Source organism: Myxine glutinosa, chromosome 8, assembly GCF_964187855.1.
Source record: "Myxine glutinosa chromosome 8, kmMyxGlut1.1, whole genome shotgun sequence".
Taxonomy (NCBI): domain Eukaryota; kingdom Metazoa; phylum Chordata; class Myxini; order Myxiniformes; family Myxinidae; genus Myxine; species Myxine glutinosa.
Genome location: NC_136268.1, coordinates 48,389,617 through 48,411,253, shown reverse-complemented (window position 1 = coordinate 48,411,253; position 21,637 = coordinate 48,389,617). Strand labels below are relative to the sequence as shown.

The 21,637-nt window shown below is 48.4% G+C and overlaps 1 protein-coding gene across 5 annotated transcripts in view; it reads left to right on the top strand.

Annotated features, from left to right (window-relative positions):
* LOC137432466 (eukaryotic translation initiation factor 4E) overlaps positions 1 to 21,637 on the top strand; it is a 123,446-nt gene that overhangs the window by 31,032 nt on the left and 70,777 nt on the right. For all 5 annotated transcript variants that reach the window (XM_078783241.1, XM_078783243.1, XM_078783239.1 and 2 more), the window contains exon 2: positions 13,641 to 13,753. In XM_078783241.1, coding sequence (XP_078639367.1) covers positions 13,641 to 13,753 — 113 coding nt within the window. The remainder of the gene's footprint in view (positions 1 to 13,640; positions 13,754 to 21,637) is intronic.

Below are 21,637 nucleotides of genomic sequence, written 5' to 3'. Positions count from 1 at the left end.
CGTGTGCTTTTAGGACACACCCACCGGTGAGCTCGCCTCGGCCCTGGTTGGTCGCGAGGGCTCACCGACTCCGCCCTTAACAGGGCTACGCCTCGCTCCGATAACTCCTCCCCCTTTTTCTCCGCTCTGACCGCATGGTTAATGGCGTTTGGAGCGAGCGCTGAGGCGGCTGCGGCTGGCAGAGGCGCGCAACACAATTTGGAGGGAGGCTAAGCCGCAAAATGAACGGGATTGAAAAAGGGCCTATGCTATTTGATTAATGCAACGCAGAGTCATATTGGAAACAGAGCCTTACCTGAAACACATACTAATGAAATAACTGAAAGGTTCCTATGGTGTCCTACGTATTGCAATATGGACTAATTAGGGTGCGACCTTTGACCGTTGGAAAATGGGGATATTTACAGGGAATTATTTACAATGGATTATTATTTACAAGTGCCGGTTCTGAAAACTGTAACAATATATATATATATGTATATATATGTATATATATGTATATATATATATATATATATATATATATATATATATATATATATATATATATAAAAAATATAAAATATAATATAATATTATATATATATATATATATATATATATATATATATATATATATATATATATATATATATATTGTTAGACGCGGTTGTGGATGTTGGTTTACCGAGCGGTTTGGTATGACCGCGTCTGCACAGTTTACCCGATTATACTCGAACGTTGGCCGAGTCGCGCTATGCTAAATCAATTGAGGAAAGGACACAACGGCTGGGTTAAAATGACACGACACCAGGGGTACAGTTCTCAAGACCTCCGGAGGAGGTTATAATAGTTTGGAACGTTAGATTACAAGGACAAGAGAGACAGCATAGAAAGATAGGCACTTAATCACGGTCTTATAGTAACCCCGACAGACGACAGATAAACAGGACAAAACTGACTCACACGGGGATTGATGGCAAGGAAGGGCAGGTAGTCGGTGGACAGCACAAGGTGCACTCTTGGCTCAGGGACAGGATCCACACGGTCCGAAAGATGCAGGGAGGTCTCTCAGCGCTCGGAGGTCGCGACTGGTTCTTCTTCAAGCTCGGGGCGCATCTCTCGTCACGTCCGGTAAGTCGCTGCGTATATCCGGCGGGGAGTGACACGCCCTCGGCTCGTTAGCTCCGCCCCAGATGGAATCGGCCCGCCGCTTCTTATTGGGTGCTGGGGGTTACCGGGCTCCGCCCTTGACGAGGAGCTGACAGCCAGCCCCTTCGTGGTAACCCCGTAACCTGGAGGTAACCTGGAGCACATGGGCCATGGCGGCTAACCGAGCCGGAGTGAGGACGCCCACTCCCCGCACCGCGGCCACGCCGCCCCCGCTGTGGTTGTAGTTGTTGTTGTTGTTGTTGTTTCATGAGGAAGATGGGAGGAGGTATGGGGAGGTCCTAAACTCACTACTGGTGCCATACAATCACATTCTGGTGCAACGAAGAGTCAGAATTAATGGAAACGAGTCCTTAACTGACATAGACTAAGAATAACTAGCAAGAGGTCCTATAGTTGTCTACGTGAGATGCGGTGAACCTGGGCACGACATTTAATGGGGGAAAAAGGGGAAGGTCGGGGCTACAGAGTGTTGTTTACAGACAATGGGACTAGGGAATGGGGGATTGGGGATAGTTGGGGAGTATTGGGAAAATAGGGGAATATTTACAAGCGGATATGGAGGCCAAATCCCATATCCGCAACATTGCACCCTTCTCTACCCTCGGGGCGTCCCGACCCGATAAATTTTTACCTTTTTTAGTGTGGCACTCAGATGTAGTTCCCTCTACTATTAACTCTACCCTGAGTGCGACAGTTTTACAGATATTCACAAATGAGTAAATATGTCCCCCTGCGACGTTGCACCCTTCTCCTCACAGAACCACACCCACAGGATAACCGAATCGCGGAAAGAATTCGCAAACTAAACATACAGCCGGTAGGGAGCATTATTTACAAGACTACGCTGATATTTACACTACGATCCAGGACCTGTTTTTGGAGGAACACATGCAGATGTTATGCATAGAGAGAGCACGCATGCCAGCATCGATACACCAACCCACGAGTGCTCTGTGGCCTTACGGCCTTTAATAATGTGCAGAGCACCCCTTCCAAGCACCAAAAGCACCACCCCATCATGTACAGTCAGCACCATCCGGTGCACCAATAAAGTGTTTATAAATCACCGGTGGTGTCGCAGCCGGCCGATGTTCTGCCGCTGGTCTTGCCTTCGTGTGGTGCACTTGGTGTTCTGGCTTCCTTCAAAAATAAAGAAAGGCGCCAACCGCGTCCATTTCTAGATTGTGGCCGTCTGGTGGCCAACTATTAGTGGTTCACCTGTATGGCATAGGTGCCACGTTGACCCATAGGTCCATCCACGGGTGGTGCTTGGCCGCAAAAGAACTGCGGTCCATGGTGGGTGGCCACAAACATTGCGGTCCATATGGTGTATCGATCCCGGCAGCAAGCAGCGAAAGTGCAGGCCCACAACTGCGGAGCCAGCACCTCTCTCTCCTCTCTCTCTGCCCCAAAGCCAGATCCTCGGAGGTGGGAGACAAAAGAAGAAAACAAGTGAGTAAGGTGGTAAGGGCGCAAAAGTGCACGCAATACAAGGTAATGCACACGAGGGGCACATGGGAACCAGGTGAGACGGGTACGTTCCTACCGTACGCCCCCCCCCCCCCCCACCAGGTAACCTACATTGCCCCTCCCTTACCCCTTACTGTATCCACAAAACACAACGCTACCCATAAACATCTACTTTACCAATCAACAAACGTCCCTACTGTCTTCCCCGTTCCTCCCATAAACCAAATTCGTCTTCTCTCCCTCCTAACCAATCAAATTTGCCATTTCCAACTCTCATCACAATTTGCCATCTCCAACTCAACATCAAAATTTGCCATCACCAATTCATCATCAGTCCCTCCTAAGGAGGGAGAGATGGAATCACCCCAATGTCTCATCCACGTCGTGATGCGTCTCACCAATCCACACAGCAATTCTCATTTCCTGCAACACAAACAAAGAAAACACAGGTGTGGAGTCATCATCATCACCACAGGTAAGTGGCTGCGTATGGTGCGACAGGTTCATCAATCCTAACTATTTCCGAAATGACTTTAACAACTTTACACTACCCGGGGTCTTTCTCCGGCCAAACCATTGGCCCTCTTACACAATGGGTTCTAAAAACCAATTCCCATTGACCAAACTGTGGTGCTTTCCAATTTGGGGTCTCACTCCCCCGATTCATCTCCCGGTGCCCTCGCACAATTTCTGGGCTGTGGCGTGTACCTCTCCCAGCGGGTCTACCCACCTGCACACCTCCACCACTGCAGTTGCCTCCGAGCTTACCTGCTCCATACCCTAACCTAACTACCTGGGGAAGGCCCTCTGGCGCTCTCCCCACTCGGTGCCCTCTCTGGCACTGGGCTACCCGGGTCCGTCCTCCGGATCCTCGGGCCCCATCCACAACTCTACCGGCTCCCAGAGCCCACCTGCGGCCTCACCTGGCCGACATCCTCACAGTGGTGGAGTGCCCAACCAACTACACACACTAACAGGCTACACGCCCAGCCATTTCCACAACACTAATGCACCCATCCACAATACCATTCTGCAACCGCACCACAAATGCCAATATCCAACCACAATTTACCTATACCCTCTACCTAATACTTACACTACCCGCCCCAGGTACTCGTGAAAGGGGTCCACTCTTCCCCCATCCACACCTTCGCACCATGCACACCACTCCGTACCACTTACTCCAACTCTCTCCACACACCTGTACCTGCACACCTGTGCTCTCACACCTGGTGCCACCTGCATCCTTCTCTCCCCAAGCGCCTTCGCGCTGATCCACCACACTCACTACTCATCCATTGCTCCACACACCTGTCCAGTTGCACACCTGTGCAATCACACCTGTTCGATCACACCTGTTCAATCCTCACCTGTTCAATCCTCACACACACGGCATCATCTCATCTAACTACTCCCCTCTGAACTTGCGCTTCCCAGTCGTCCCTTTAAACTATTGCGCTCCCACGTCATTATCATCCACACTAATCTACCTGCGTCCCCACTACAGGTATCAGTCACTAACTAAACTTAACGTCACCTAATGTCATCTTCGCTAGATCCCTATCAATATCCTAACCCACCCGGGCTAGTTTTCACTGCCATACACCCCATAAGCTATTGCTCCTTTGCCCCCACCATGGGAAGGGTGGCAGGGATGCCGCCCTTACCCACCGGGCCCATCGCTCACTACCAATTTTGCACATCAAATTTCAACAAATCAAAAATTTTGCCAATCACTACCCATCATCTGCCAATCACTACTGCCCATCCTTTGCCAATCATCAAATTTTGTTTTTCTAATTTCGGGGCCAAAACACTAACCTCATCACACAGTCTACTCACTAATGCCTCTCGGTGCGCCAATTTACTTCTAAAGCTCGGCTTCGTACAGCCAAGCCATGAATGCGGGTTGTTCCGTGCCGGCGGCTGGATGCGTCCGGCATTCGGGGCAGGGACGGGGGTTTACCCGGGCCGAGATCCCACGCACCACCTCGGCGTGGAGCCATCCAATGTCCCGATCTCGACCTGCCGGCACGTCTCAACAAAACGTGGTCGCCATGACGACCCTTCCTATCCAGCTGCCCGCTCCACCTAGTGGAGCCTGGACGCGGCCGTTCCACGCGAGGCCCGGCACGCACCGAGGGCCCGATTCGGCTATAAGTCATTCTAACCGCTGCTCCGTTTAACGTCGATGCTTCACCTGCATGCTTACACCCTGCAGCCCGTTCCTTGCTCACACATCCAGCCGTTTCCATGCTCCTCGTACCTTTCCTTACACACCCAGGTACCCTCATTCCACTCACAGCCTTGGTCACACACCTGACCACCGAACACTTTGGCACACATTCGTTGGTAGCACACCTCACCAACACACCTCTTCGCGCCCCCTCCTCGGTCACCTCCTCTGTGACAATCACAGGTGTGCTCTCATTCGCACACCCAACCACGTGCCTCACTACCAATTCCAGCGTGCATTCCCACTCACGCTCTACCATTCCAGGTGTGCATCCTTTCTCACCTGTCACAACCAACTCACGCTCCTTGTCACTCACTACTCTCACCTCCATTCTTGACAGCGCACTCACCCTTACTCTTGACAGCGCACTCTTTCCTCATGCACCTGTCCGTCACACACCTTTCTCGCGCACACTCTCCCGTCACACCCTCTGTAACACTCACCACAGGCGTGCATTCTTCCTTGCCTTTGACAGCGCACTCTTTCCCCATGCACCTGTCCGTCACACACCTTTCTCGCGCACACTCTTGCGCACACTCTCCCGTCACACCCTCCGTAACACTCACCACAGGTGTGCATTCTTCCTTGCCTTTGACAGCGCACTCTTTCCCCATGCACCTGTCCGTCACACACCTTTCTCGCGCACACTCTCCCGTCACACCCTCTGTAACACTCACCACACCGCGCTTCCATGTGCTCCCTCGCACACGCGCTACGACCGACTCACTCTCGCCAGCACCCTCACTCCTTGGCACGCACTTTTTCCTCACACACCCCAGAGTCGGACTTTCTCGCACACCTCCTTTTTCGCACACCAGACCTGTCGCACACTTCACCAACGGCCTCTCACGAACACCCGGGTCCATCTCGACCCCCAAGCTTCTTAAATCCCCTGGCGCATCATACGCACGACCATATTGGTCACCACTTACACCGGGTCCTCTTCCTCTTCGCTTCTCCTCCATCACCTGCGAATCCCTCATCCGGTTAATGAGCACATCATCACGATCCAAACACAGACTTTGGACCAATTCTTTTATCTCCTCTTTTATCTCTTTCTTATCCCCTCTCCGTCGCTTCTTAATTTCGCTCACCCCTTCTTCCACTTCTTCTAATTTCTGCTTCACCTCTTTTATTCCCCGGTACGTCTCCTCAAGCTCGTCCTCCAAGGCTACCTTGACCGTTTCCATGTGCGTCCTCACCTGCCGGTCCTTCGTCTCCATTACCTCTATCACCTCGTCCAACCTCGTTGTCAGTCCCTCACGTACCATCTGACATTCCCTCTTCGTCGCTACCAAGTCATTTTTTAGGTCATTTTGTGTCGCTTTTAACCCTCCTATTACCGCTGTGTTCTTCTTTACCTGGTCCGTTAGTTCTTTTTGTCCCTCTGTCAGCTGTTCCACCTCCTGCGTCAGGTCCTCTATGCCCCCTTGTAACTTTACAGTCCCCTTTCTCACCTCCTTCTCCATGTGCTCCTTACAGTGCCTCACCTCCTCGCGCACTCCTCCGACCTCCTCACTCACACCTCTTCTGATCTCCTCTCCCATCACTTGCATCTCCTGCCGAGATGCCACCCTCATCTGCTCCATTTCCTCCCTGTGAGCATCCAGTTTGGTTTCTACCCCCATTCTGACCCCCTCTATCTGCTGCCCCATTTGTTTAACTTCCCTTTCCGCTTGGTCCCTCATGTCCCTCAATTTGCCTTCCATCCTGTTTTCTAACCCCTCTAATCCCTTTTGCATCCCTTCCATTTGATTCTCTTGAGCGGCCATTCTGTTTTCTACCCCCATTAACCCATTTCTCACCTCTTTTATCCCGTTGTCTAACCCCTCAAAATTATTGTCTAACTTCCCAAATTTCTTGTCTAACTCCTCAAAATTATTGTCTAACTTCCCAAATTTCTTGTCTAACTCCTCAAAATTATTGTCTAACTTCCCAAATTTCTTGTCTAATCCCTTAAAATTATTGTCTAACCCCTCACCGGTACCCCTCGCTTCGTCCCTCATTACCCCCATTTGGCCCTCCAATCGCTCACCCTGAGCTACCATCCGGTTCCCCATTACCCCCATTTGGTTTCCCATTACCCCCATTTTTGCTTCTAGCCTCTCCATAAGGGCCCCCATTTGCAACATAAAAAGGTTCGAATCCACCTGCGGCGCTACCACGGTCGCGGGCGTGGTCGCCGTGGCCATCTGCGAGGCGACATTTTGCGCGCCCGCTACCTCGTGCGTGACGGCGCTATTTTGCGAATCTGCTACCCTCACTGCTTCGCTCTCCTCTTGTCCCTCATTTTGGTCCTGGATCGACCCTGCCTCACTCTCCCCCACCGGAACCCAGCCGTCTTGGTCTGCCATAGCGCGACTTTCAAAATTCGGGTTTTTATTTTTTTTTGTAAAACACAATCAAATTTCGCCGTTATAATTTCGAGCGCGGGAAACGCGCTCCGGATCGAATTCTACTTCCCGACACCAAAATGTTACCCTAATGGTACAATTGGTGTCCCAAAATTTGGGCCTGACTGAATTTAGTCCCAGGTCCGAATTCCACTCCTCGACACCAAATGTTACAGACGCGGTTGTGGATGTTGGTTTACCGAGCGGTTTGGTATGACCGCGTCTGCACAGTTTACCCGATTATACTCGAACGTTGGCCGAGTCGCGCTATGCTAAATCAATTGAGGAAAGGACACAACGGCTGGGTTAAAATGACACGACACCAGGGGTACAGTTCTCAAGACCTCCGGAGGAGGTTATAATAGTTCGGAACGTTAGATTACAAGGACAAGAGAGACAGCATAGAAAGATAGGCACTTAATCACGGTCTTATAGTAACCCCGACAGACGACAGATAAACAGGACAAAACTGACTCACACGGGGATTGATGGCAAGGAAGGGCAGGTAGTCGGTGGACAGCACAAGGTGCACTCTTGGCTCAGGGACAGGATCCACACGGTCCGAAAGATGCAGGGAGGTCTCTCAGCGCTCGGAGGTCGCGACTGGTTTCTTCTTCAAGCTCGGGGCGCATCTCTCGTCACGTCCGGTAAGTCGCTGCGTATATCCGGCGGGGAGTGACACGCCCTCGGCTCGTTAGCTCCGCCCCAGATGGAATCGGCCCGCCGCTTCTTATTGGGTGCTGGGGGTTACCGGGCTCCGCCCTTGACGAGGATCTGACAGCCAGCCCCTTCGTGGTAACCCCGTAACCTGGAGGTAACCTGGAGCACATGGGCCATGGCGGCTAACCGAGCCGGAGTGAGGACGCCCACTCCCCGCACCGTGGCCACGCCGCCCCCGCTGTGGTTGTAGTTGTTGTTGTTGTTGTTGTTTCATGAGGAAGATGGGAGGAGGTATGGGGAGGTCCTAAACTCACTACTGGTGCCATACAATCACATTCTGGTGCAACGAAGAGTCAGAATTAATGGAAACGAGTCCTTAACTGACATAGACTAAGAATAACTAGCAAGAGGTCCTATAGTTGTCTACGTGAGATGCGGTGAACCTGGGCACGACATTTAATGGGGGAAAAAGGGGAAGGTCGGGGCTACAGAGTGTTGTTTACAGACAATGGGACTAGGGAATGGGGGATTGGGGATAGTTGGGGAGTATTGGGAAAATAGGGGAATATTTACAAGCGGATATGGAGGCCAAATCCCATATCCGCAACAATATATATATATACATACATACATACATAATATACTGTGTATATATTTATACAGTGCATTCAGAAAGTATTCAGACCACTGCACTTTTTTCACATTTTGTTATGTTGCAGCCTTATGCTGAAATCGTTTAAATTCATTTTTTCCCTCATGAATATTTAAATATTTTTCCTCAAATAAAATTTTCCTCATCAATTGGTATTCCCAGAGGAGATCTGTGTGACAAGGTTGCGGCCTGACATTGTCATTTGGTCAGGTGCAACAAGACACCTGTTTGTTTTTTTTGTTACTATTATTATTTCTTATTTTGTGTATATGAGTGAGTGGGTGAGGGTGTGTGTTTTTGCATGTGTGTTTTTGTATGTTGAGTGGTGCATGTTGTAAGGTTTGGTTGGTTGGTTGGTGGTTGTGTGTGTGTGTGTGTGTGTGTGTGTGTGTGTGTGTGTGTGTGTGTGTGTGTGTGTGTGTGTGTGTGTGTGTGTGTGTGTGTGTGTGTGTATGTGTATGAATGATCTGGTGTGTTTCTTGGTGAGTGGTGAAGGGTATAAAGGTGGGTGTTTGAGTGTTCCACCATGTTTGTTTGGTGCTGTGGATTCTGGTTGCGGAGGTGTTGTTGTTGTAGTCTGCGTTCGCACTGGCTGGGGGTGGGGGTATGTATGCATCCAGGTGTAGTTGCTGCATGTGGATGTGTATGTGCCCCTGCTGGCCCACCTTATCTGACCGTATCGAGGTTGAAGGGCTGAAACGGGATGATGCTGAGGACCTCGACTGAGGACCCGGTCAGTGCGGCACACTTGTGACCAGGTGTGTATATATATATATATATATATATATATATATATATTTATATATATATATATATATATATATATATATATATATATATATATATATTACTATATATATATATATACAGTATATATATATATATATATATATATATATATGTATGTATGTATATGTGTATGTGTATGTGTATGTATGTATGTATATATATATATATATATATGTATGTATGTATGTATGTATATATATATATATATGTATATATGTATGTATTGCTGTGCTCCAACGCGAGTCGAAAGAATTGACGCGACCAAAGACGGAAATTCGTCCGAGTTGCTTTATACACGTATCAAACTCGGTACTCTGAAAAGCCGTTTATCGGGCAGCAATATATATACACATTTATGCCGGAGCGTTTGCCCAGGAAAAGCGAGACCGGGCATGCCCGGGTGTCAAGGGCGAGTCCTGGAAAGGCGAGTCTGGACATGCCCGGGCGTCCTGGACGCGGCCTGGCAAGTCGAGGCTGGGCGTGCCCGGGCGCTCTGGGCGAGCCCTGGAAAGGCGAGAGCGGGCATGCCCGGGCGTTCTGGGCGAGCCCTGGAAAGGCGAGAGCGGGCATGCCCGGGACCGGGCATGCCCGCTCTCGCCTTTCCAGGGCTCGCCCGAACGCCCGGGGCATGCCCGATCTCGCTTTCCAGGGCCTCGCCCGAGAGCGCCTGGGCCACGCCCAGCCCTCGATTGCCCCTGGCCGCGTCCTGGCAGGTGCAAGGCGATTGTGTACATCCAGCGGGAACCGCTACAATATATATATATATATATATATATATATATATATATATATATATATATATATATATATATATATATATATACATATATACATATATACATATATACATATATACATACATACAATGTGATGTCACTGGCAAAATCGAAAATGGAGAATCAAGGACTATTTTCGACACTTTCTGATTGGCAAAAAAAAATTCAATAAAAACCACCCTTCAAATTAGACCTTGATTAATGATTTTTCAATAGTTTTCGGAATTTGTTTTTGTGTGTTTGGGTTCCCCATTAAGAAGGCGTTTAATAAGGTTATTGTTGTACACAATGTATAGCCTCGGACATTATTCTCAAACAGATTTATCTCGACGCGCATTGGGAGGGAAGGGGCATACAACCACCACGAAGAGTTGCACATTGGAGGTTGTTAGCCACGGTGATGACCTGTGGAGTGGTTGGTCAGGTTAGCGAACTGGATTGGAAACTGGATTCGTGATAAGAAGCAAAGAGTGGCTGTGAGTTAGAGGAAGTAAGTAATGGTCTACCTCGGGGTCAGTGCGAGGACCATTATTATTATCATTCATAAGTTGCATCAACGATTTATATTGTGGGGTTAAGAGTGAGCTTTTTAAGGCTGCAAATGACTAAGCTTGAGTTAATGTAAATAGCAGAGAGTGGGGTTGGGGAGTGTGGGGGGGGGGGGGGGGGCGAGGAGGTGGCAATGGTTAGATTCTGGAAAGTCTACATACTTTAATAGATTGGCAGATGCAGTTAAACGTAAATAAATTATGGAAGGTTCTGGGGATGGGTAGGAATAATGAAATGGAGATTGCATGATGCAAGGGGCAATCTTGGAGAGTGCCACAAAGGAGAGGAATCGAGGGGTGGTCATACATCTGGGAGGTAAGCCGACGTCACAGTGTTGGGAAGCTATAGCTAAAGGAGACAGGGTTTTAGGTTGTATTCGTGGGGGTATAAATTACAAATCAAAAGAGGGAGTGGTTAACTGCACGAATTTAGTCAGGCCTCATCCAGTATATTGTTTACCGTTTTGGTCACCACATATTAGGAAGGGCATGCAGTGCCTTCAGCAAGTATTCACACCCATTGCCTTAACATTTTGCTGTGTCACTACAGCTTGAATTTAAAATGGATTAAATTGAGATGCTTTTGTTACTGATCTACACATAATACCCCATAATGTCAGGGGAATTAATTTCTAGAAATTTTTACAAAATCATTAAAAATGAAACGCTGAAATGTCGAGTCAATAAGTATGCAACCCCTTTGCTATGACACCCCAAATTGAGCTCAGGTTCATCCAATTTCCTTTGATTGTCCTTGTCATGTCTCTCGAACTTAATTGGAGTCCTCCTGTGGCCAATTACATTGATTGGACATAGTTTAGAAAGAAACACACCTTTGTGTACAAGTTTTCACAATTGACAGTGTATGTCAGAGCAGAAACTCCACCATGAAGTCCAAGGAACTGTCTGTAGAACTCCGAGATAGAATTGTGAGGAGGCATAGATCTGGGGAAGGGTATAAAACAAGACTGTTGAAAGTTCCCAAGAGCACAGTGAGCTCCATCATTGGGAAATGGAAAGAATATGGAACTGCCGATACTCTTCCTAGAGCCTTCCGTCTGACCAAACTGAGCAACCGGGCAAAAAAGTACCTTGGACAGAGAGGTGACCACTGACCAAGAACCCAATGACCACTTACAGGACTACAGAGTTCCTTGACCAAGAACCACTTTCAGAGGCCATTTTTTCCTGCAGAGCAGGGATTGGCCTTTTTTGGGCACCGTGGTCCCCTTTTTGAAGCAATGTTTTACGGCTGGATGCCCTTCCTGCCACCAACCCTGTTAGTCGCCTCTTGCGGCACACAGGGAATTACCAGTGAACTGGTATGCAATTTGCCGACCTCGGAAGGATGACGGGCTGAGTCAACCCACCTGCCGTTAACTCGGCGATCGCCTGGGATTCGAACCCAGGATCCGAGGATCCCAAACCAGCACCCTAACCGCTAAGCCAACACCAGGCCTCAGAGTTCCTTGACTGAGATGGGAAAATCTGCCGGAAGGACAATAGTCTCTGCAGCACTTCATAAATCTAGGCTTGATGGGAGAGTGGCCAGCCAGAAGATATTCCTGAGAAAAAGGCACATGACAGCACGCCTGGAGTTTGCAAAAAGGCACGAGAAAGACTGAGAGCATGAGGCAAAAGTTGCCGTGGTCTGATGAAATGAAAATTGAAGTCTTTGGCCTGAATACAAAGCACTATGTCTGGTGGAAACCGAGCATAGCTGATCAACCATCTAACACCATCCATACCTTGAAACGTGGTGGTGGCAGCATCATGCTACGGGGATGTTTTTCAGCGGCAGGGACTGGGAGACTTGTAAGGATAGACAGAACAATGAATGGAGCCCAATACAGACAAATCCTTTCGGAGAACCTGCTTCAGAGTGCAAAAGATCTTAGACTGTGGCAAAGATTTACATTCCAACAGGACAATGACCCCAAGCAAACATCCAACGCAACACTGCAATGGATTCAGAACAAGAACATGAAAGTCCTTGAGTGGCCCAGCCAAAGCGCAGTCTGGAATTCCAGTGAGAACCTGTGGAAAGACTTGAGGATTGCTGTTTACTGACGCTCCCCATCCAAATTGACATAGCTTGAGGAAATCTGCAAGGAAGGATGGGAGAAACTCCCCAAATCCAGATGTGCAAAGCTGTATAGACATGCCCAAGGAGACTCAAAGCTGTAATCACTGCCAAAGGCGCTTCTACGAAGCATTGACTTAGGGGGTTGAATACTTGTGTAAATTCGATGTTTCTGCATTTCTTTTTTAATTATTTTGTAAAAATTTATAAAAAATAAATTGCACTTTGACTTGTGGTATTATGTGTAGATCAGTGACAAAAAAAATCTCAATTTAACCCATTTGAAATTCAGGTTGGAACACAACAAAATGTGAAAAAGTTAAGGGGTGTGAATACTTTCTGAAGGCACCTTTATCTGCCATAAATTGGGTTCAGCATAGGGCTATTGGAATGAAGGAGATAAGACTTGATTCATTAGAAAGATGATTACGAGGGATTTGAGTAGTGTGATGTTGATGATAATGAAGACGATGGAGAAGATGGGTGAAGTGGAGTTTTTCCACCAGAGTGGAGTGTTATGACCAGAAGCCACACACTGAGGGTAAAGATGAAAGTTAGGCAGGAGTCTTTTTGTCAGAGTAGTTAGTTCATGGAATGGCCTCCCTGGAAAGGTAGTGGTAGTGGAGGGGGTAAATAGGTTTAATTAGATTTAGATAGGTACCTAGAAGCATTGGAGATTGAGGGGTATGGGGATATTTGCAAAACTTGTACGTGGATGAGTGATGCTTTCTGTAGTTGGCGCATTGCAGGCATGATGGGCCAAATGGTCTCCTGCGCCAAAATTCCTTGTGTATTAGTCGTTGCTTAGTTGGGAGTTGTGCCAATGAGCAATGCTGTTCCTTTTCCCTTTTCCCATTTCACCTTGCTCCCCTATCCTATAGCAAATACAAACGCAGGCTGTGCCGAAGGCAGTTGAGGATTCTCCAAAAGAAGAGGCAAATAACCAGGAAGTGGAGAGTCCTGAGAGCTACATCAAGCACCCCCTACAGAACAGGTAGACATTTTGGATCTTGAATTTTGATCCATAGCATTTTGGTGTGTGCGTGCGCGTGCGCCAGTCCGTGTCCGTCCCCCATTAGGGCTGGGCTATATCTAATTATAATCGCCATGATAATATATTGGAAATAAAAAAACATCAACATGGTGTAACATTTTTACCTACGCCAACGAAAGTGGATCGAGGTTATGTTATCACCCCTGTCTGTGAGCAGGATTTCTCAAAAAGTTAAAAGAGATTCAGACTAAATTTGGTGGACATTGATTTTAGGTGTGTGGCAAGAAATATTAATTCGATTTTGGTGAAGATCCGGATCCAGATATTAGAATTATTCATGATTCTTCACCATTGAGAGATGGGGCCAAAAAGGATATATGGCACGATATCTCAAATCGTTGCGGACGAGTTATGACAAAACGAGTTGGATGAGTTGGTTATGTGACGAGTAGCTGATTCGATTTTGGTTCAGGTCTGGATCCATATCCGGCCTATCTGTGGGATAAAAATTTTTTTAACTGTTCAGTCTGGCGGCGGTATACACTCTACCAAGTGCCATTCTAGTTCAAACTGTCAATATTTGAGCCCATTCAATAATATAAAAAGTGGTGTTCGTTGTTGTAAACTGAAGATTTTCAGACTTATTTTAATTGACAGGAAGAATATCGACATTTTGGATTCGTTTTATCACATCGCGATAGTCCCAGTAACAAAAAACGATATACACAACACTATTCTCTCTCGCCTTTCATACGCATGGTGAGAAAACTTGGTCCCATCTCAGTTGCCAGTTCTGCCTCATCATCAGGGTCTTCCATTGAGGATCCTGTACCTGAGTAGGAGGGAGGCTATTTGTACCGGTACAATCACCCCATCTGAACTCTGACTCAAACCCCGTGCAGGAGGGCTTTTGTGAAGATGGCAAAGCCCGCATCCAAAAAAGCGCTCCTGTGGCAGCTCACAAACTTAATGCCCTCAGAGTAACAAACACCATTGTCAAACATAACACTCATCCCCCTCCCCCCCACAATCATTGTGTTCGAAATCACATTTCATCCCCCCGCACTCCTCCATGTCCCCCCTCCCCCCACATGCCCATCGTAAACAAAGAAAACAAACTTTAAAGAAATGTCTAAGTCCAGGATGCGCACATCAGTATAAGCCGAGGCTAGCACTCAACACATTGCAGTCATGCTGTCTCAGCGAAAAGAGTATGATAGGCAGAGGGGCAGACAGAGAAATCCGGATACTTTCATATACAGTGCAGTATAGATGAAGTTTGATGTCGGACCACATCGGCTTCTTCGCCACTGAAAAAGCGCAATTAATGTTCAAAAATACCCATTATGATGTTGTTTGTATGACTTGATGACTGACACAATACTGCTTTCAATGAGAGTACAAAAATTGCTTACATCAATATCAGCACAATATATGGCAATAAACAGCTATATCTTCGATCTGTTGTGCAGTGGGTCATCATTAGGGTTATATAAATATCGATTGTGTGTATCTCTCAAGCACCAGCTATCACCGCCGAGTGGTCGTGCTGCTTTAGCAAAAGTGATTGTTATTGCGCAATGTCGATTATATTGCTAGATCATCGATATTTGGATGGACGCCAATCGGCCAGCAAAATATCGATTTGGCATATCAGCTGGGCTGGATTGAAGCTTCATATTTTATGCTCGCCGTGACAGTTTATTTTGATAGCTCTTTTAAAATTTTATTTATCTATTATTTTTACTTGCACACTCTCCCATTGCACACTTAAAACGATCATTCATTCATTCATTCACTCTCCCAACCAGTCCAAAGAATACATTTTCAAATTGCAATACTATCGCCACATATTGACGGATATATTTTTTACAATGCATGTGATCCCTTGCCATTTTAAGCTAAAAAGTTCATAGAAAACAATACCCCATGCAGAGTTCAAGTATATACAGTACTTCAATTTGAATAAAATAATGACTTGAAAGATCGTTTTAAAAAATCCAGAAGTGTCACGCTACTTTAGCAGTCTAAGGCACCAACCACCCTTGTACATTGTACAATACGTTGTCGCATCTTAGTAGATGGATGGATTGACCACCATAGAATGCAGCATCTATGAGCATCGTACACAGCCATATTGGCAAGTGCTTCTTCTCCCTGTTATGCACTTTCTCACATGCCATGCCCTTTCATGCTATATATCGTTACTGGAAGTAGCGTGGCATGGTTAGTAGCGCGGCTACTGGAATTATTGTAAAGGCGATTTGTGTTTCAACGACAGTATTCAAGTATAAAATTCAATTTAAATAAAGGTTTAAGGAGGTTTAAAGGCATAATAAATTAATTCCGGGTTTTGCCACCGTTTTACCTCATGTCTATTACATCACCCTATCTAACACGTTACATTAGTTGTGCGTGCCTGTTATTTGTGTCCTTCAGAACATCGTTAAAAATAAGTACATTTCCTGTTTGGAATGATTTTCAATTTTGTTTAACTGACAGGCAGAGTAAAACATTATCTCACGCTTCTTTGCCTGTGCGATCGGGACAAATTCTAATTCAAAGTACTGATAAACGGCGAACTTGTCTTCTGATTCATGTTCAAAATATATCATTCAATTTAAAGAAGGTGTTCCTTGATCATAAACTGACCGGACAAATATGAACCAATTGCTTAACCCAGCTTTTTGCTTCGCGTGCGCAAAGTAAATACAATGCTCAATCCCAGGACCACAACACAGTGATCAATTGGTTTGAGGAGCTCTTCATTTCCTAAATTTAACCCTGGTCCTACTCCGCCTACAAGAGGGAATCTTAATATTTTTTGCTCCCCCCTCCATCCCACTGTTCCGCTCTCCACGTCGTCTCACTGTTCAGCTCTCCCCACCTTCCCACTGTTCCGCTCTCCCCGTCGTCGCACCGTTCCGCTCTCCCCGTCGTCGCACCGTTCCGCTCTCCCCGTCGTCGCACCGTTCCGCTCCCCGTCGTCCCGCCGTTCCGCTCTCCCCCCCCCCCCCCCGTCGTTCCGCTCTCCCCATCGTCCCACCGTCGTTCCGCCCTCCCCGTCGTCCCACCGTCGTTCCGCCCTCCCCGTCGTCCCACCGTCGTTCCGCCCTCCCCGTCGTCCCACCGTCGTTCCGCTCTCCCCGTCGTCCCACCGTCGTTCCGCTCTCCCCGTCGTTCCACTCTCCCCGTCGTTCCGCTCTCCCCGTCGTTCCGCTCTCCCCGTCGTTCCGCTCCCCCCGTCGTTCCGCTCTCCCCGTCGTTCCGCTCTCCCCGTCGTTCCGCTCTCCCCGTCGTTCCGCTCTCCCCGTCGTTCCGCTCTCCCCGTCGTTCCGCTCTCCCCGTCGTTCCGCTCTCCCCGTCGTTCCGCTCTCCCCGTCGTTCCGCTCCCACCGTCGTTCCGCTCTCCCCGTCGTCCCACCGTCGTTCCGCTCTCCCCGTCGTCCCACCCTCCCCGTCGTCCCGCTCTCCCCGTCGTCCCACCGTCGTTCCGCTCTTCCCGTCGTTCCACCGTCGTTCCGCTCTTCCCTGTCGTCCCACCGTCGTTCCGCTCTCCCCGTCGTTCCGCTCTCCCCGTCGTCCCACCGTCGTTCCGCTCTCCCCGTCGTCCCACCGTCGTTCCGCTCTCCCCGTCGTCCCACCGTCGTTCCGCTCTCCCCATCGTCCCACCGTCGTTCCGCTCTCCCCGTCGTCCCACCGTCGTCCCACCGTCGTTCTGCTCTCCCCGTCGTCCCGCTCTCCCCGTTGTCCCACTGTCGTCTCGCTCTCCCCGTCGTCCCGCTCTCCCCATCGTACCACCGTCGTCTCGCTCTCCCCGGCGTCCCACCGTGGTCCCGCTCTCCCCGTCGTACCACCGTCGTCCCGCTCTCCCCGCCTTCCCACCGTTTTGCCCTTCCCGTCATCCCACCGTTACTTCATTCATGTCAGTTCCTGGAACTTCATTTTTTTGGCTGTAAAAAACTATGGAATATTTTGATGCCAAAATTGGGCTGCTTTCACAGAAATTGCTGGGATATTTATGAAACACTAACGCAAATAACATTTTATTATCGTTGTTGTTACATATGCAACGTTTCCCGGTGTGTACCCTGGTTCCCGGTGTGTACCCTGGTTAGAATAGGTACACCGTATCCCTGCGTCTCGTAAGAGGCGACTAAGAGGGTTGGCAATTGGCATCAGGAAGGACATCCGGCCCTAAAAACATTGCCTCAAAAAGAGAACCATGACAATTACAACTACATATGGGCAGGGTACAGCCCGAAGTGGAGATCGGTTTGGGACATGGAATGTAGGGACAATGACAGGGAGATCAGGAGATGTGGTGGAAGTATTGGTCAGAAGAAGAGTGGACATATGTTGTGTGCAAGAGATGAGATGGAAGAGAAGTGGTGTGAGAATGGTGAAGGGTAGGCAGGGACAGAAATACAAGTTTGTGTGGCAAGGGTGCCCGGAGGGTGTGAATGGTGTTGGTGTCCTATTTTCTGAGGAGTTTGTAGACAGTGTGGTGAGTGTGACTAGAGTGAGTGGTAGGTTGATGATGGTGAAAATGATGATTGGAAAGCTCTTGGTGAAGGTCATCTCGGGATATGCTCCGCAGGTTGGTCGGAGCGATGAAGAGAAGGACAAGTTCTGGTGTGCGATCGAGAAGCTGATGGCAAACGTGAAAGATGAGGAAGTTGTTGTGGTAGGAGGAGACCTAAATGGACATGTGGGAAGGAGTATAGACGGTTTTGAGGGAGTTCATGGGGGTTACGGATATGGTGTGAGAAATGGAGAAGGTGAAAGGATTTTGGAGTTTGCTGATGGAGCTGATTTGTTGATTTGTAATACTCAGTTCCAGAGAGAGGATAATAAGCTTGACACAAACACGTCAGGTGGGTCGACGACAACCGTTGACTACCTGATGGTGCGTAGGCGAGATATGGGACACCTCCGGGACACAAAGGTGATCCCGGGGGAGGAGGCTGTTTCACATCACCACTTGGTTGTCTGCGACATAACGGTGAAAGGTGCGAGGACAGCTCGGCGGGTGAAGTACCAACCGAGAAGGAAGGTGTGGAGGTTGAAAGAGGAGGTGACAGTAAGGGAGGCATTAAAAGAGAGGCTGAGTAGGGTAGAGGATGATGTGGTTGAGCTTGAACGTGGTTGGATGGCAATGAAAGATAGTCTGTTGGGAGCCGTTGGTGAGGTATGTGGATGGACAAAAGGACCACTGAGGCACTCGGAAACATCGTGTTGGGATGATGAAGTTGGAAAGAGGATTGAGGAGAAGAGGAAGAAGTTCAAGGAGTGGCAGAAGGCAAGGCGAAGGGTACGGGAGCAGAAAAAGCAGAGCATGAAAGTTATGAGGCAGCCAAGAAGGCTGCAAAGAAAGAGGTAGCAAAGGCGCAGGAGGCACGAAGGAAAATGTTCGGAGAACGCTTGGATTCGGAAGAGTCAGAGAGCGGTATTCAGCATTGCAAAGCAGATAGTGAAAGAGAGGTGTGATGTGATGGGGGTGAGTTGCTTGAAGGATGAAGTGGGACAAATCGTTGTGGACCCAGATGGAATTTTTTTTTTTTTTTTGTATACTGAATCGAGGCTCGTGAAAGAGCTAACATTTATTTCAACCAGACAAACAAAACATGCAAAAAGAGGGAGCGGAAGACAAGATGGGGAGAGGAGGGGAAGCACACAAACACAACACCTGAGTGCAGGGAGAAGCACGGGAGGGAGAGGGCCTGGGGGGAGGGTGGGGGGTTGAGGTGTAAAACACAAGGAGACCATGGACTTCCAGGACAGAAGTTGGTATTTCAAAAAAGTGTAGGATTTGGGGTGAAATTAGCGGGGGTAGAAAAGATCAAGGTTTTGGATGGGGGAAGATAAGAGATGGTGGTGAACAGCTGTTTTAAAGACCTGGAGGGTGGAGTGGGATTGAAGAGAGTGAGGGAGTTTGTTCCAGAGGCGGGAGAAAAGAGGAATGAAGGAGTGAAGGTGAGCAGAAAGTCTTGATTTTGGCAGTTTAACCATAAGAGGGTTGCAGGCAGATCTTGTGCGACCTGCAGGAATATTTGGGGGACAGAGCCCAGAGAGAGCTGGGGGGGCAAGGCCAGAGAGGAGTCTGTAGAAGACGGAAAGAACACCAACCTGCCTGCGGTGAGTGAGTGAAAAGCCCTTGGAGTTAGCTTCATATCGGGAGATACCAATGATTCTGAACGCTTTGGTTTCAACAGCGTGAAGACGAGCTAGGTGTGAGGCAGGAGCACCAGCCCAGAGGGGAGAGCAGTATTCCATTGAGCTGCGGATGAAAGCCTTGTATGTGGTGAGGAGCTCAGGTGTGCCAAGGAAAGACTTCGCACGACGGAGGATGCCCAGTCGGCGACTGGCTTTGGAGGCCAGATTTGAAATGTGGTTTTCCCAGGAAAGATCATGGCAGATAGTGAGACCCAAAAACTTGAGTGACAGAACTTCTTGGAGAGGATTATTCAGAAAATGGATGGGAGGGTTGTCCAGTCGGTCTTTTCGGAGAGACATCGTAAGAGTGAGATTTGTCAGGATTGAAAGACATGTTCCACTTGTTTGCCCAGTCTGTGATTTTGACCAGGTCTGCAGAGAGTGAGGAGGCTGCAGACTGCCGATCTGAGGGATGAGGAATGGAGCGGCAGAGAGTAGAGTCATCAGCAAAGAGATAGAGAGGATTTTCAAGAGAGTCAGAGAGATCATTGATGAAGACCAGAAAAAGCACAGGGCCCAGAACACTACCTTGGGGAACTCCAGCCTGAACAGGAAGAGGAGATGAGAGAAACCCATTCAGGGCCACACGTTGACTACGACTAGAGGAAGTCCGCCAGCCATGCGTGGAGATTTCCATGGATACCAAAGGAGGAGAGTTTGGTGAGCAGAGCGGGGTGCCAGACCGTATTGAAGGCACGTGATATGTCAAGGGAGACGGCTCTAATTTCCTGTTTGGCATTGAGAACCTCCATCCATTGTTGAGAAAGCAGAAGCAGCATGCCCAGAGTATAGTGACCAGGTCTGAAACCAAATTGATGGTCAGAGATCAAGCCATTGGAGAAGAGGAAAGATTTCATATCTGAAGCAATGATGGATTCCATGACTTTGCTGATAAATAATTGGGAGAAGGCTGATTGGTCTGTAGTTGCTAGGATCTGTTTTTGCACCTTTTTTGTGCAAAGCGGTGATGTTGGCTGATTTCCAAACAGATGGCAGATGACCTTGAGCAAAAGAGAGGGTGAAGAGAACAGAAAGAGGGAGTGAAAGAGCGGAAGAACATGATTTTAGGACCCGTGGGCTGATGCCGTCAGGACCAGTTGCAGAATCAGAGTCGAGGGTTGACAGAAACTTTTCCACCTTGTCAGGAGGAAAGGACACAGTCCAGGAGCAGCTGGGAACGACTGGGTACGGTGGGTACAGAGAGGGATGGGTTTGGGACACAAGATTTAGAGGCAAACACAGAGTTGAGGCATTCAGCTTTTTCACGTGCGGAGTCAGCCGTGTCGCCGTTTGAGGTGAGGGAGGGAATGGAGGGGGAACAAACACCAGAAACAGATTTGACCAGACGCCACCAGGATTTGGAAGAGGGAGACAGATAAGAGAGTTCGGGCTTGAGAACGGAGAGATATAGTTTCCTGGCTCTCCTGAGGGTGGACACACACTTGTTTCGGGCTTTGTGAAAGGAAATGAGATTTCCTTCCGTTGGATTTGCTTTCCAGGAGACGAAAGCAAGTTGTTTCTGGGCAACAGCCTCACCACAAGAATCCGTGTACCATGGACGGGAGGAAGGGTATGACAACTGAAGACGAGATGGGATAAATCTGTGCATGAGAGAGAGTAATTTACTTTGGAAGAATTCCCAGGATGAGTTGATGTCAGAGGCGGTAG